Here is a 16,940-nt window from a genome sequence, read left to right on the forward strand (position 1 = left end):
ATGGTTTAAAATTATAGATCCATAGTTAGATCTACTTTTTCATGAAAAAAAGTAACTTGCATCAGCTCCCCTATTAGCAAGTTTTATTATCTTTAATCCCCTTAACGTCATTGTTTATTACAGCATTCAATTATTCTAAACTTACAATTAGTTCATCAGAATTCATCATTTCAGCCCTTATGTTTAGTTGCAGCAGCTCTAGCTTCACTCTGCCAGGCTGCAATTTCCAGAATTTTATCCCCAAAATCATTCAGCGCTCTTACAATGACCAAGTCTCTCCAAATAGTTCCTTCCACGACCTCCTTACCTCTGAATTAAAGCACAGATTATAGATGCTATATAAAAATAGTTAATTTCTGATTTAAAAAATGCTTAAATGGTCATTAATTTCACTAATAGTTATTTCTGTATTTCTTTTAGTCTTTCCTTTCTCATGAGCCATCACATTTTCATTAAGTTACATAACTTCCTTAATTTACATAACTTCCTTTACTATTGTTAGCTGTGGTACTGATCTCTCTTTGTTAACTTTTCTTGCAGAGTTAATTTTAGTCAGATCATTTCTTTTCCATCTTTAATCTAGCTGACCAAGTTAATTACCATTTAGTTTTCATTTTGCCAATTCCCACTTCTAACCACTTTCTACTCTCCAGTTACTTATCCCAAATAATTTCTAAAGATCAAAAATATCAAGCCACAGACTTTTATTTGATGGAAACACTTAACTTCATAATCTTGCCAAGAATATTTAATTAAAGAAATTTTAACAATTCTTGTCAAAATTAATTTGGATGAAATGATAGTTCCCCCCATCACCATATATTCAAGACTGCACTTTTAACCCTGGTGTGTCTCGTCTTCTCAATTGTAGGCATTTATAGCTCACATCTCCAAGCTTTTCCCTTGTAGTTCTTTTTAACCTCCCTTCACAAAACCTCAAATAAGTGCTATCAAACTCCATGTAGTGTTCCCGCTCAGGTGTAAGAGAACGCTGAACTAAACACAGAGGTAAACCGTAGTCAATGAAAACAGGATTGCAGTAAGATTAACCGTTTACTGTTCACTCTTCCTCATCAACGTATTGTGAAAATTGTTGATAAAACAGTACAAGATTTGTACAGTATTTGTTTCCTTCTTGATATCACATTTACATCGTAAATACTTGCAAAAGTAAAACTACAACTACATTACATTAAAGTGCAGCATACAGTCAGAATCTACCTACGCCATTGACTGCTTTAAATACACTTCAACACAAACTATCCGCAACTCTTTAACTAACGAAAACATAAACCTTATCAACCGTCATTACTTTTAACAGAATCAACGTTAACATTTTAATTCAACATATCGATTATCTCATGAATTTACGGCGTTATTTCACTATGTTTCTAGTGCATAGAAAGACAACTTTTCTTGCGCTGATCTTGCACATGTGAGCCCCCTCTTTCCCATTTCTCCAAACCGGTATTTTCCCACAAGACACGGCGAAACCGGATGTGACGTCATTGCATGCCGCAATATATTACAGACAACGAATTTACTTTAAACAATCCTAACTTTAACTAAAAAATGCTAACAAACAAATTACTAAAGCAGAAATATTATAAACTAAACAAATGCCATAAAGGCAACACTCCATGTTATCCAACACTTACGTACTCAATTCACAACTGCTACAACTACATTGATATGACAATTATAGTCCCAGCACAGATGGAACTATAATTGGCTACCATCAACTTTATTTTATTAAGAACACTTTTCCACTTCATACCTCACACAATGTCATCCCACCCATAATTGTGTTCTCTGATTTGCATTTGTTTTACCACTGAGAAATTCTAATTTTCAAGTTCTCAACCTCAAATTTACATCACACCACAACATTACTTCCCAAATACAAGAGACTCAGAGCCTGATGAAGGTTCCTGGCCCAAAACATCAAATGTTTATTCCCGACCATAGAGGCTGGCTGACTTGCTCTGTTCCTTCAGCACTGTCAGTCTGTTGCTTGAGATTTCCAGCATCTAAAGAATCTCTCACATTTATGGCCTTGCTTTCAACTGCCATGTGCTGAAGCTCAGTCTTCCTCATTTTAGTCTGCTCTTTTTAAACAGCTCCTTATAAACTCTCTTTAACTAAGCTTTAAGTCACGTCATAATATCATCTTAAATAATTTCAGTATTTATGTGAAGCACTCAATAAATAAGTTTGTGAATACTTACGGGACACTGCCAGTGAAATTGATTCCTGCCAAGTGCTCAGAACTTACAATGGTTTCTCCAAATAGTGGCCCATCAGCTGGCACAAACTGAATGACATTTGGTGGAAGTCCAGCTTCAAGAAGTATTTCATACACATTATAACTAGCAGCCATAGCAGTGTCACTGGGTTTCCAGACCACCACATTACCCTGAAATTACATTATCATATTGCTTAAAATTCATGTTATTACCGAAACTGCATTACAGAATAAAGTGTAGTTCCAAAAAAAAAAACACCACAGAAACGGGAACAGAGGGTAGAACTCAAGTGGTATAAACTAATCACATTTATTATCACACGAAACAAACAATTCCACTAATTTTAGAGAAAATGGTTGTTGTGATCCCTTCTATTACTCTCCTGTTATTTTTGTTGAGTGATGTTCTTGTGTTTGCAAGTGAATGTAGTCAAATTTTCAGTTGACAATTAAACTTGAATCATCAGGGAAGAATTGTATGTGGTATCTATAGAAATATGCACAACTATGAGACAATGAAGTGCTATATATCATCCATACACACAACTTACTTTTTTTAATACCACACCAAGAAACCAACAAACTGTACTCTGCCTGGTGAGGGTCTAATCCCCGTGGGCACCAAGTACCCTTCACATTTGAAAGGGAACACTAAAACAGGTTCCTATCCATCTGGTGGCAATTGAGTCAAATATGTATTTTCAAATGTGCTAACACTTTCCCAACACTGTTATCTGAAAAGAGTTTCTAAAGCAGGGATCCCAACCTTTTTAAATGCTGTGGACCAATACCATGAAGCAAGGGGTCCATGAACCCCAGTTTGAAAACTCCTGTTTTAAAGCATCTAGCCTTTTTGTATCATGAATTCAAAATGAAACAATGTAAATAAAATGTAAACAAAATACCCAAGGTTGGAAATATTCACAAATGAAAAAAAAAATCAGGACCAAATTAGATGCATCTGGGATGGCAAAGAAACAGGCCTGGAGATAGTAGAGATGTCACGATCTTTAAATTGCCTCTTGATATTGAAAATGGTGGAAAACTACTGCACCTTTTAGATTCTGCCAGCTGTATGTTCTCTAATATCAAGTCTGATCCACTTCATGAAGTGTCTGGGGAAAATTGCCTATTTTTGTTTCTTACCATAAGTGCTGGAGCTCCTGCCAGATTTCCACCTATTGCAGTGAAGTTAAATGGAGAAATAGCTGCTACAAAGCCCTGCAAGAAAAAATGGTAAGTGCGGTATTAGAAGTCCATTATTGACCACTTACTGCAATACAAAACCCTGCTGACTTTTCCCAATGTTTTTACTAAGGATAAAGCAAATCTCTTTTGCATCTTTACTTTTTGCATATACTCAGTTGTACACTCACTTCTAGACTCCTGTACAGAGTTGTGTTTGTGCTTGGCGGTTCACTAATTGGCTGTTCATGCTGAAGTTCCATTGCATATTTGGCATTGAATCGGAAGAAGTCAATTAGTTCTGCTGCTGCATCAATCTCTGCTTGAATTACTGTTTTTCCCTGGAAGAACAAAAGTTACATGTATAATTTTTTTTAAATTACCATTGTCAGGCTAAGACTTTAACTGAGACACTGCATGTTCTCAAGTGGATGCAAAGAATTCCATGGTATCTTTTCTTGGAAAACAGATTGTGGGTTCTCACTGCCTAACCAACATAAATGAAAAAGAATCGAGTCACTACTATAAGAATGTTTATCTGACACTGCTGTACTGTACATATTACAAAAGTGCCAATATTTTAAGACATTGCCTATTATGTGGTTTAGACATCCCAAGCACTTGAAAATGTGCTTAAGAATTTTCTTTATCTTGCTTTTGGGAGTCCACTTTACATACCTGGCCGATAATAGTTCTAGCCAATAGCTCTGCACGTTTTGGCCCACTAATCAAGTCAGCTGCTTTGAAAAATATTTGAGCTCGATCCTCGATAGGTTTGAGATCCCATTCTCTGTGGGCAGACAGTGCTGCATTAATTGCTTTGTTAATTAAATCCTGCAAAAGGAGAAAATTTGAATCAGCATTTACTAAAGTGAAAATAGATTGGGTGAAAAAATAAAAATTAAACTTCTCAAGCAAACTTATTTTTAGCTAAATAGTGAAAAATCAATTTCTACATTCCACATTCAGAATAATTATCAAGCCGTAAGCCCCAGTGTAAAATGGTAATACAAGGAGTTAAAATGCTTTTTTTTTGGGGGGGGGGGGGAGGAGGAAGGGAATGGTGGGCATGGCTCAGAAACACCAGAAGAAATAGGAGCAGAATCAGGTTATTCTGCCTCTGGAGTCTGCTCCATCATTTCATCATAACTGATACATTTTCCCTCTGAACCCCATTCCCCTGCCTTCTTCCCATAACCTTTCATACCCAGACTAATCAAAAACCTACCAAAAACCGAAAAACTAAAGGCCGTTAATATACTCAATTGCCTGGCCTTCACAGCCACCTATGGCAACAAACTCCATTCAGCACTTTTTGGCAAAAGAAATTTCTTATCTCTGATCTCTATGCTGAGGCTGCACCTCTAGTCCTATTCAATATAGGAAGCATTCTCTTCACATCTAGGACTTTGAACATTCGATAGGTTTCAATGAAATCTCCCCCATTCTTCTAAATTCCAGTGAGTACAGGCCCAGAACCATCAAACCCCACCTCGTATGATAAGCCTTTCATTCCCAGAATCATTCTCATGAACCTTATCTGAACCCTCTCCAAAGTCAGCACATCCTTTCTTCTACAAGGGGCCCAAATTCCTCACAATACTCCATGTAAGGCCTTACTAGTGCCTTATAAAGCCTCTTCGGGCAGGTGGGGCTCATCCTCTTTGGGCAGCCACCTGCCTAAGGAAAGGAAAACTCTGATTTTAAGCCTTCGCTGCCTTGCAGCCATACCCACCCATGGAAAAGACTTCGAGAATAAACCCAGAGGAAGAAATTTGGAGCCAGGGTCCCTAAGGCAGTTTGATGTTTACAACTTCACTCTGGCAACCTCTGTGACAACACTGGTGTCAAGTTGTATCGGTGCTCACCCTTCTCTTGGACTACATCAGTGACTTGGAGAGGGGGAACCCGCTGCATGGGCAACAGCCAGTTCTTCAAATCTTCCCGCCCAGGCTTGCACCCTGGAAATCCTCTGGGATCAACAGCTGCCTACACACAAAGCCTCAGCATTACATCCTGGTTTTTATATTCTAGACCTCTCAAAATGAAAGCTAATATTACATTTGACTTACCACCAACTCAACCCTCAAGGTAATTTTTAGGGATTCCTACACAAGGGCTCAAATCCCTTTGCACCTCTAATTTTTGAATTTGCTGCATTCAGAAAACAGTCTACACTTTTGTTCCTTCTACCAAAGTATAGGACAATACACTTCCCAATACTGTATTCCATCTGCTACTTCTTTGTCCATTCTCCTAATCTGTCTCTTTCTGTATCAATTCCATCATCCAAATCACTGACATGTAACATAAAAAGCAGTCCCTACGTTGACCCCTCCAGACCACTAGTCACCTGCAACCAACCAGAAAAGGCTCCCTTTTTTCCCACTCTTTGCCTCCAGCCAATCTTCTATCCATGTCAATATTTGTCCTATGTTACCGTAGATTCTTATCTTAAGCAGCATCATGAGTACCACCTTGTCAAAGGCATTCTGAAAATCCAGCTACACAACAATCAGCCAATTCTCTTTTGTCTATCCCATTTGTTATTTCCTCAAACAATTCCAACAGAACTGTCAGGCAAGATTTTCCCCTAAGGAAACCATGCTGACTTTGGCTATTTTATTACGTGCCTCCAAGTACCCTGAAACCTCATCCTTAACAATCAACTTCAACATCTTCCCAATCACTGAGGTCAAACTAACTGGCTTATAATTTGATTTCTTAAAGAATGGAGTGACATAACAGAATCTAGTGATTCTTCAAAGATAATAACCAATGACTCCACCATCTCCCCAGCCAACTCCTTCAGAACCCCAGGGTGTAGACCATCCAGTCCTTACTACCTTCAGACCTTTCAGCTTCCCAAGCACTTTCTGCTAACAGCAATTGCACTCACTTCTGCCCCAACACTCTTGAACTTCCAGCAACTGCTAGTGTCTTCCACAGTAAGATAGATGTAAACTACTTAGTTAGTCTGCCATTTCCTCGCCCCTACTCCAGCATTAATTCCAGAGGTCTAATATCTACTCTCACCTCTCATTTATTCTTTATATATCTGAAAAAAATCTTTTGGTATCCTCTTTGATATGACTGGCTAGCTTACCTTCATATTTCATCTTTTCTTTTGTTATGGCTTTTTTAATTGCCTTCTGTTGGTTTTTAAAAAGCTTCCCAATCCTTTAACTTCCCACTAATTTTTGCTCTATTATATGCCTTCTCTTATGCTTTTATGTTGCTTTTGACTCCCCTTGTCAGCCACAGTTGCGTCATCCTGCCTTTAGAATACTAAGACCATAAGATATAGGAGTAAAATTAGGCTATTGGCCCATTGAGTTTGCTCTGCAATTTCATCATGGCTGATCCAATTTTCTTCTCACCTCAAATACTACACTATATTATGACTTAGAAGTGTATCTATTTTGCACCTTCCGAGTTGCTCCCAGAAATTCCAGGAATTACTGTTCTGCCATTATAATTCAGAGGCCCCTTCCAATCAACTTTGGCCAGCTCCCCTCTCATGCCTCTATAATTCCTTTTACTCCACTGTAATACTGATAAATCTGACTTTAGTTTCCCCCTCTCAAATTGCAGAGTGAAGTCTATCATCTTAAGGGTTTCTGCCTCCTAAGGGTTTCTTTATCTTAAGCTCCCTAATCAAATTTGGCTCATTACACAACATTCAATCCAGGATGCCCTTCTCCCTAGTGGGCTCAAACACAAGCTCTTCTAAAAGAAAATCTCATAAGCATTCTACAAATTCTCCCTGTAAGAACCTGATTTTCCCAAAATACCTTCATCTTGAAATCCTCAGGACTATCCCAACATTGCCATTTTTACAACCATATAACAATCACAGCACGGAAACAGGCCATCTCGGCCCTCCTCGTCCATGCCGAACTCTTAATCTCACCTAGTCCCACCTACCCACACTCAGCCCATAACCCTCCACTCCTTTCCTGTCCATATACCTATCCAATTTTACCTTAAATGACACAACTGAACTGGCCTCTACTACTTCTACAGGAAGCTCATTCCACACAGCTTTCACTCTCTGAGTAAAGAAATACCCCCTCGTGTTTCCCTTAAACTTTTGCCCCCTAACTCTCAAATCATGTCCTCTCGTTTGAATACAAGTTTTCCATCTTCCATTGTAATTTGTACCCACATCCTGGCTGCTGCCCAAAGGCGTTTATAATTCCCATAAGGGTCTAATTACTCTTACAGTTTCTTAACTATACCCACAAGGTCTCCAAATCTTCTGATTCTATGTTACATCATTCTAAGTACTTGACTTCATATTTTACCAAGAGTCACCCCATCCCCCTGCATAGCTTTTTGTCCTTTCGATACAATGTGCGACCTCAAACGCTAAACTCAGAACTATAATCTCCTTTCAGCCACAGCTCAGTGATGCCCATGACTCGGTCATACCTAGCAATCTTGAACTGTGCTTCAAGATCATCTAGCTTATTCCATACACTGTGTGCATTCAAATATAACACCTTCAGTCCTGCTTTTGAAACCCTTTTCAATTTCTCCCTATATTATACTGCAACTCATCCCACTGACTGCAATTTAACCCTATTATCCCACTGGTCTTCCTGACAGTCTCACTCTACACTGTATCTAGTTGTATACCAACTGCGCCATCCTCAGCCCTATCATTCTGGTTTCCATCCTCCCCCACCATCAAGTTAATTTAAATTCTCCCCAACAGCTCTAGCAAAGCTGCCAACAAAGATATTGGTCCCCTTGGATTCAGGTGTAACTTGTCCCTTTTGTACAGGTCTACCTTTCCCTGAAGAGATACCAATGATCCAGAAATCTGAAGCCCTACCCTTGCACCAGTTTCTCAGTTAAGCATTCATATGCCAAATTATCCTTTTCTTACCCTCACTGGAGCATGGCACAGGCAGCAATCCAGAGATTACTAACCTGGAGGTCCTGCTTTTCAGCTTTCTACCCAACTCCCTAAATTCTCTCTTCAGGACCTCCTCCCTGTTCCTACCTGTCATTGATGCCAATATGTACCAATACTTCTGGCTGGTCATCCCTGCCCCACCACCTTTAGAATGCCATGATCCAGTCCATGACATCCCTGACCCTGGCACCTGGGAGGCAACATACCATGACTGTCTCTTTCCTTCCACATAATCTCATATCTACTCCTCTAGCTGTGGAATCCCGCATCACTACTGCAGTCCTCTTCTCCGCCCATTCTGAGCCACAGCTCCAGACCCAGTGCCAGTCGGTTGCCACAGTCAATGGTATCAAAGCTGCATACTGATAATTGAGGGGAATGGTCACAGGAGTACTCACTGGCTGCCCATTTCCTTTCCTTCTCCTGACAGTCACTCAGGTACCTGCCATCTGCAACATAGGGCTGACTACCTCCCTGCAGCTTCATTCTACCACCTCCCCAGTTTCTGGTATGAGCGGAAGATCATCAAGCTGCAGCTCGGTGCACGTGACCTGATGTGGTTATCCGGCAGGCTGGATTGCACATATCACTCAAAAGAACACAACACAGCCCCACTTACCTCACCCAAACTGGTTGAGCCAGTCTCCCCCACTCTAACACTGAACCACTCAAACAATGGTTGCTCCGCTTGTCCCGACCCCATTTTTATTTGCCCTTGCTATTGAATCACGATTCAATTGGGCCACTGGAGAAAGCCAAAAGTCTGTGAAATGCTCTTTATAAATCTCTCACCCTGACATGTGTGTAGCCTTCTCTCTCAATTCAATTAGGCCACCAGAATCAATTCAATTGTATGTCTTCTCTTCAATCACTCGAAGCCTCTGGTTCAATTGGTCCAGTCCTCTCATTTGTGGGAGGCATTTCTCAAATTCTCATTAATAAAACAATCTTCCAAGTCTAAGGCCAATCTTTGAATTACTCAATCCTGGTAATTACTGATTATTTAGAATGCTGAAGACACTTTTACAAACTGTTTACTTCCCCCCCAAAAATCTGAATCAACCTTGGAAATTTGAACAATAATGCAACAGTCTACAGGTCAGTGTAAGAAACAGATTAGTCTTAATAGTTCTTGCCTTTCTCAATGAATCTTATTTCCAAAACCTTAGATCTCCTACTGTAGTCACAAAATCATAATACATTTATTTTGGTCTGGGGCTGAAACTAATTCTACAAATTTTATGGCATTCTAATATTATGAAAAGAACAAACTGCCATTTCATTGTCCTGTTCACAACTTTACTACTTACCAAAGTGCTTCTATAAAATAGCAAACCAAACAGGGCAATATAGCAGCTAACTTGTTTGCAACAAACCCTCATGATACTAAAAGACAAATTGAACTACTACCTTTAATTGGTTTTGATGTAATGACAAAAAATAGCTACAATAGAAGGGACTCCAAGGAATACAATTTTTTTTTTAAATTACATCCATCTAAGACAAACAGGACTTCAATTTGACTTTCCCCAAAATATTGTCCCTCCAACAGTGCAATATTCCCTCATTATTGCACCAGAGCAGAAACCTGAGTTGGGAGTTAGAAACCAGAGCACTATGATTTAGGAAATAACAGTGGTGCTCACTTAAATCATTTTAATACAATAATATTGTAAAGTCCATAAAATTGGACTGCAGTCTCTATATTTTCCAACCATGCTGTTGAAGGTGTTCAGCTTACCTTGTCAGCATAGCAGAATTTGGCCACCTTGTGTGAATGGTTAAATGGCTAAAATAAAAAAAATATTCTGTAGTTATAGTCTATAGTTACAAAACAATATAGCTATAACACTACTTGTGAGAAAGCCATACTTCCTGCAACAATCAAAAAGGCCAAGGTCCGTCAAGCACAAGGCTAGAATTTCATTTCAAGAACAATTAAAGACACATAGTATTTGACCTCTAAAACACGATTTAGGAAAGGCATAAAGACAAAAAGGAGGAACTGAAAGGATTTATAATAATAATTGTGGGAATGACAGACATCCCACCCTGCAAAAACTCATTTCTGGGAGGTAGCACCATCAATTTGCGAGAGACTCCCGGAACTTCTGGGAGAGGTGGGATGTCTGCAGGAGAGTAGCTCCTTAGCAGCTAGCCAGCAAGTTTAAATAACGTTAGCTATGCTAATGAACGAATGACACCTGTTAAACTCACCTCAACAGTGATTTAACCCACCATGGGCAATAGAAAAGTCACTGTTGCAAACAGTGCAACGAGCAACACTGTCATTATTTTTGACCCCTATTAGGCAGGGGTACACTTTAGTGTAGTCTGGGCTGAAGTACATTTTGTATTTTCTTTTTTTTTGGAATACTCTGACATGGCACACCCACTCGCTCTCTCGCTGGCTCTCTCTCTCTCAAAAAATCGAATATAATTTGTGGGCATCAGGGAGCCACCATCAATAGGCAGGAGACTCCCGGAACTTCCGGGAGAGGTGGGATGTCTGGAATGAGAACTTTATCTGTATGGATAGACAGAGGCCATAGCTGTTCTTTCAGGATTAAGATAATTGAAATGGGATGTGATGATGGCATTTTAAACTATAAACTGTTCAGATCATGTAAATAGGGAAAACTTTACATTAGTGAAAAGCTCAAGATTTGGAGGATATAAAATTGATAACAACTAGCAAAACAATCATATGTGAGTGAACACAAGTTCAGAGTTCAGAACAAGAACTCTGCCAAGTTCAGAACATGAGCATACTTTTCGAAAACAGAGTAGGCCATTGCATCCATCCAGAAAGGGCTTCTTTCACATTAATTATTAGAAACCTGTAAGTTTTCTTTCGAGATACTGGGAAGGCAACTGAAATTTGATACCTAGTTCAATAAATCCTCAAATACTTAAATGCAATCAGAGATTTAGATGAAAGCTAGGGTACATGCCAGGCTTTATGTGGCTGGTAGAAACAGTTCAAGGAACTAAAGGCATATCATGTGCTTGCCCATTCAAACTCAAATGGGAATTTCCTAATTCATCTAACCAGAAAGCTTGACAATTTCACCACTGCCACACCACTACTCCAGCATCTTGCTGATAATTATTTTATTTGAATACAAGGCTTAATAATAACATTCTGGAATATCCTGATGTCTTAATTTCTAAATAGTCTATTTACAATATTTCCTCCCAATTTCAATACTCCCATTCAAAAACATCAAATGATATTGCTTATTTTTAAAGAAAATGCTCACTCTCTACCTGTAATTCAGGAAGTACATATTTTTGCTCTTTAGATCTCTCTGTTATGTGACTTCCATATAGTCTTGCCACTGACAGCAAATCAACTTCTGCCTGGTATCTGCCTGTTCATTTCACTAACCTAGGCCACCTTGATATCCTCTTCACCATTTCCCATATCTGCATTTATGTAATTTCTGATATCCTATTCAAAGAATCTAATGAAGTGAAATCAGTGCTGATCTTTAGCAGTATATCACAATCAAGTTTTCTGTAGAGTAACATTCCTTTGTTTCTGATCAACCAACTTGGTACCGATTGCTATTTTCTATGAATACATCTAACCCAGACCAAGGAGAGCAGACTTCCTTTCCAGAAAAACTTTAATAAAGCAGATAGCTTTAAGACAATATGGTGGTTTTATGGTCACTATTATTGATACCGATTTATTTTGGTTTAGATTTATTCAAATAAATTTACACTTCCTTACTGCTAATGGAATTCAAACTCATGTTTCTAGATTATTAATCCTATCTCCAATGCTAATCGGTTAATTTAACTACTATCATTCAACCCAAGGAAAATATTCTAGATCACCCATCACCGTGCTTCAGTAAATGTATATTCTGAAAAATAAAAAATATTTTATCATTCAATATAGCTCAAAAAACAAATATCAACATGTTCCAATTTATAGAATACAATCTAAATAGAATAAATTGCATTGCTACAGAATAAAGGCAATTCTATGGCGAACTTCATAAGTATTCCAAATATGGTAAATTCGAATCAACCTTTCATTAACTTCAATACTCACACATAGCTGGTGTCGTATCTCTTTAGTCCAGACACGCTCGCCACCAATAACACATGGTATTTCAAGTGTTCGTCCCTTCAAATCATTCAGAGCCTAATGAAAGGACAATCGCATCAAAGATCAGAATCATGGGAGGGCAATATCTAAAATTGCTGTACTGTGTATCAGAACATAAAGTGCCTACCCAATCCCCAAACTAGACCTAGCTTTCAGATCCACTTCTACCCTCACTCTTCTGATTATCTGCCATATATTTTCTTCTTGCCAACACATTTTCAATGTAGAATCTGCAGCCATCATGGCCTACACTCCATTATCTTCCAGAAAGCTTTTCAAACTTGTACCCATGATTACACCTTAGTTACCTAGCCTTCTTGCAAACTGTGAAGTCACATTTAGGTTGGCAAGGACAGGGTTATGCATAATTAGAGCTCAGGACTACACAGACTATCTGAATTAGTCTTAGGTTACAATGCAATGATGTGAATATGACAACAGTGACAGGACATGAGATTAGCTCAGTTTAGAATTTATCAGTCTCCCAGGACTGTGAGCACCAACCAGAATAAAATTATAATAGCTAGTTTCTCAGAAAGAGCTAGGAACATACAGTACCAGAACTGTTTTAAAAAATCATTACAGCAATGATGTGTTGTAACTATCATTGATAATATTACAATTAATTCCACTTTGTCAATATAACAGAAGATGACTACTAGCAGCTCAAAGATCAACGTAGGCATTGATCTTTCAAGATTCAAGATTGTTTAATGTCATTTCCAGGTACACAAGTGTAAAGGAGAATGAAATAATTGCTACTCCGGATCCAATGCAGCACACAAAATAAACACAATAAGGAACAACAATAATTAAAAAACATAAATATAAATACACAAGATAGCTTATATACATACATTGATTGTATGTCCATAAAGTGACGTTAGGCACAAGAGCGTCTGTATACGCGACTAACAGAAAATAATTGTCGTGGCAGCTGAGGGCGTGGAGGGCTTGTTAGTGGGTGGAGGTGTTGATCAGCCTTATTGTTTGGTGAAAGTAACTGTTTTTGAGTCTTTTGGTCCTAGCATGGATGCTATGTAGCCTGAACCCTGATGGGAGTGGGACAAAGTCTACAAGTAGGGTGGGTGAAATCCTTCACATTATTGGCCCTCTTCCAGCACTTTTCTATATACATATCCTTGATGACAAGTAGGCTGGTACCAGTGATGTATTGGGCAGTTTTGACCTGTTGTAGAGCCTTCTTGTCCACCACAGTGCAGTTTCCATAGTATACAGGATGCAGCTTGTTAGGATGCTCTCTACAGTGCATCTGTAGAATGACATGAGTACAGATGTTCATACGCAAGCTCTCTTCAGCCTCCTCAGGAAGTAAAGGGGCTGATCTTTCCTGTTAGCAGATACAACCCTTCCCAACGTTGAGCACATCTACAAGAGAAATGTTACAGGAAAGCAGCATCTGTTATCAAGAACCCTTACCTTTCAAGCCTAGTTCTCTTCTGCCATCAGGAGGAGAGTACAGGAGCCTCAGGACCTACACCACCAGGTTTAAGAAGAGTTATTACCCCTCAACTAGCAGGCTTTTGAACAAAAGTGGATAACTTCACTTCTCCATCACTGAACTGTTCCCACAACCGATGAAATCACTTTCAAGTAGTCGTCATCTCATGTTTTCAATTGTTATTGCTTAATATTTTTTTCTCTATTTACACAGTTTGTTTTTTTTAACATATTGGCTGTTTGTCCTTCCTGTTGGGTGCAGTCTTTCATTGACTCTATTGTGTTTCTTGTATTTACTCTGAATGGCCATAAGAAAATTAATTTCAGTGTTATATAAGATGTCATATATGTACTTTGATACTATATTTACTTTGAACTTTGATTGCCTATGATACGTTCTGAGATAGAGAGACTGGGCGATTCAAGCACTCCCAGGAGTTTGAAACTGCTGTTTCCACCGTTAAACCGCTGATGTAAAGGGGGAGGGTACAAGTTTGTCTCGTTGACATCAAGGAAAATATTATTTGCCTGACCTCAGACCTTGAGCTAGCTCTTCCACCCCTTTTCTGCAGGCCATCTCATCATTGTGGATGATGAGCCCCACCACTGTTATGTTATCCGCAAACTTAACAGTGTGATTGCTTGGATGTTTGGCCGCGCAGTCACGTGCGAGCAGAATGTACAGTAATTGAACTCAGCACACATCCCTGAGGGGCACTCATGTTGAGGATGATGGGGAGAGAGGAGCGATTCTGCATCCTGACTTTGAGGTCTGCTGGTTAGGAAGTCCAACGGTTGCACAGTGGTGTATTTAGATTGATGAGTAGGAGTTCGTTCACTGTGGTCCAAGGGACAATAGTGTTGAATGCCAAAATGAGATCCAGAAACAGCATTCTGACTTAAGTGCCCTTGATTTCCAAGTCTGTCAGGGCCAGGTACAAGACAAATGCTATGGAATCTGTCATAGAGCAGTTCTGTTGGTAAGCATACTATAAGCTAAGAACACACTGTTTTCTGAAAGCTGTATTTACCATCAGCTACAAGCATTGGCACATTTTTCTGTGACCATGTGAGATTCCTCATGTGCACCAATTTTCACCCACATCCCAAAGAAATGCTGATTGGCAAGTTAGGTAGCAACTGTAGATTGCCACTAAGTGTAGGTGGGAGGGGTGTTAAATGAGAATATGAGTGAGTAGGTTACAAGAAATAAGTGGGGGAAATGGGATTGCTCACAGATCAGACACAATTGATTGACCTAGTGATCTTCAGCTTTGTAAAGAAATAACTTTTTATTGTTCTGTTCAAGGGACTAGCTACAATACTGAAGACATCCTGTATTGCTTGTGGGAGTTGCAATTATACAAATACTACAAGTTTACTACGTAAAGCTTTGACCATACCTTCTGTAGAGCTTGCCGTTCTGAGCTTCCTGGTTTAAATTCAAGGATTGGTTCATTCTTTACAGCAACTGCAGCTGTGTGTTTCAAGCAGAATCTGCAACAAATGGTCAGACAGTCAAACTGGAGGTTAAGATTCAACTAATTTAACTTCCCTTCAAATAATAAATATAATTACATAACCTTAAAATAATGGAAACAAAGTGATTTTATAATTCTCTTTGACATACTCATGCATTCTGTGTTTGGAAGATACTGTGTCTTCAGGACCAACTATCACTAAACACCTTTGCATTTCTCTGTGCTACATTAGGGTGTCTTCCTAATTCATTTTCTTAGGTGCAAAGATACTCTTACAACTTCTCCCTTACTTAGCTACATTCCATTAACCCACAAAAAGTGAACTTGATCTATATTTGCCATGGACAAAAAACCTCATGACTGCTGACTCCCCTTCCGCACTTCCTTTCACCCTGTCATTTCTGCAGTTGTCAATATGCTTCTTGTCACTATTGACATTCCTTCCCAACACTCTCCCAATTATTCTCCTCAGTTATAAACATCTTATCTCCTTCAATTAGGAGCGTATTTGGAACACAACTGACTGGACTACACCAGTAATTATCCTTAAAGCCTTACACACTGGAGTCATGATAAACAGTAACTCCTGCTCAGTCTCCCCCCCCCCCCCCACCACCACCACTATTATGTCCTTAACCCCTTTTATTTCTACCTTCAAAAATAGTTAAGCAGAATTTTGAAACATTTAAAATTCTTAAGAGTGTTGACAGTTCTGATAAAGAACTTTCGACACAAAAAGTTAACTGTTACTTTTTCATGGATTTGGATCTTTCTTTTCTTCCAGTTCTGTTGGTGTGTGTAAGCAGAACTTTTTAATTCCATCTGCAGTTTAAACCCACTTTATTGTCCTATATACAATTGGTCAACTTCTGAAATCCACTTGTCCCCAACTTTACATTGCACACGCCTAAATAAAATCTCCAACCGACATTCCTTGCCAATCCCACCCTTAGTTACCCTCTCCAATCCACTTTCTCTGCAAATTGTTCATCAATCTTTCAGCATCGCAACATCAGCGGGGACTATTCCTTGCGACTGCGCTAAGAAACGACCTTGAGGTCCAGGGATATTAAGAGGGTGGTCTGAAGTTAGCTGGTCAGGTTCGCTGCTACACGCACATAATTGCCTGGTTCTGCCCAGGGACCTGACCGAGGAAAGGCTCGGGGAAATCGCAGAGCGACGTCGGAAGGCGGCCTCCTTTCCAGGGGCAGAGCTACGCGTCCCCTCCCCACTGCAACTTCCTTCCTCCGCATCCACATGGTCTTGGCCTCAAGTTGACACTCACCCTGACCTGCCCTTGGCCAGGAGTCGCCTCAGAGTCAACATGGCGCTGCCGCTCACTACAGCCTCGCGAGACGCCCCCCTTCCCTGTTCGTCAGCCGGCGTTGCGGACGAGGCAAAACAGACCAAAAGGCCGCCTTTCCACTTCAGATGCCCTCACGGCGACGTCCCGCGGAGCTCTTCCCCGCCTCCCGTGATTTTATCTTCGTGCTCCGAGCGCAAGAAATGGGCGCTGGGCGG

General features: G+C 39.7%; 1 protein-coding gene across 1 annotated transcript in view; it reads right to left on the bottom strand.

The window, feature by feature from the left end:
* Positions 1-16,910, bottom strand: part of aldh4a1 (aldehyde dehydrogenase 4 family, member A1) — a 32,269-nt gene extending 15,359 nt beyond the window's left edge. Inside the window, exons 1-8 of the mRNA XM_059952033.1 lie at positions 16,705-16,910; positions 15,342-15,435; positions 12,421-12,513; positions 10,096-10,143; positions 4,109-4,264; positions 3,622-3,771; positions 3,392-3,466; positions 2,229-2,416 (exon numbers count right to left, since the gene is read on the bottom strand). Of these exons, the coding sequence (XP_059808016.1) occupies positions 2,229-2,416; positions 3,392-3,466; positions 3,622-3,771; positions 4,109-4,264; positions 10,096-10,143; positions 12,421-12,513; positions 15,342-15,435; positions 16,705-16,745 (845 nt within the window). The 5' untranslated portion in view covers positions 16,746-16,910. The remainder of the gene's footprint in view (positions 1-2,228; positions 2,417-3,391; positions 3,467-3,621; positions 3,772-4,108; positions 4,265-10,095; positions 10,144-12,420; positions 12,514-15,341; positions 15,436-16,704) is intronic.
* Positions 16,911-16,940: the final 30 nt, after the last annotated feature.

The sequence above is a fragment of the Hypanus sabinus genome, chromosome 27, assembly GCF_030144855.1.
Source record: "Hypanus sabinus isolate sHypSab1 chromosome 27, sHypSab1.hap1, whole genome shotgun sequence".
Classification (NCBI taxonomy): Eukaryota; Metazoa; Chordata; class Chondrichthyes; order Myliobatiformes; family Dasyatidae; genus Hypanus; species Hypanus sabinus.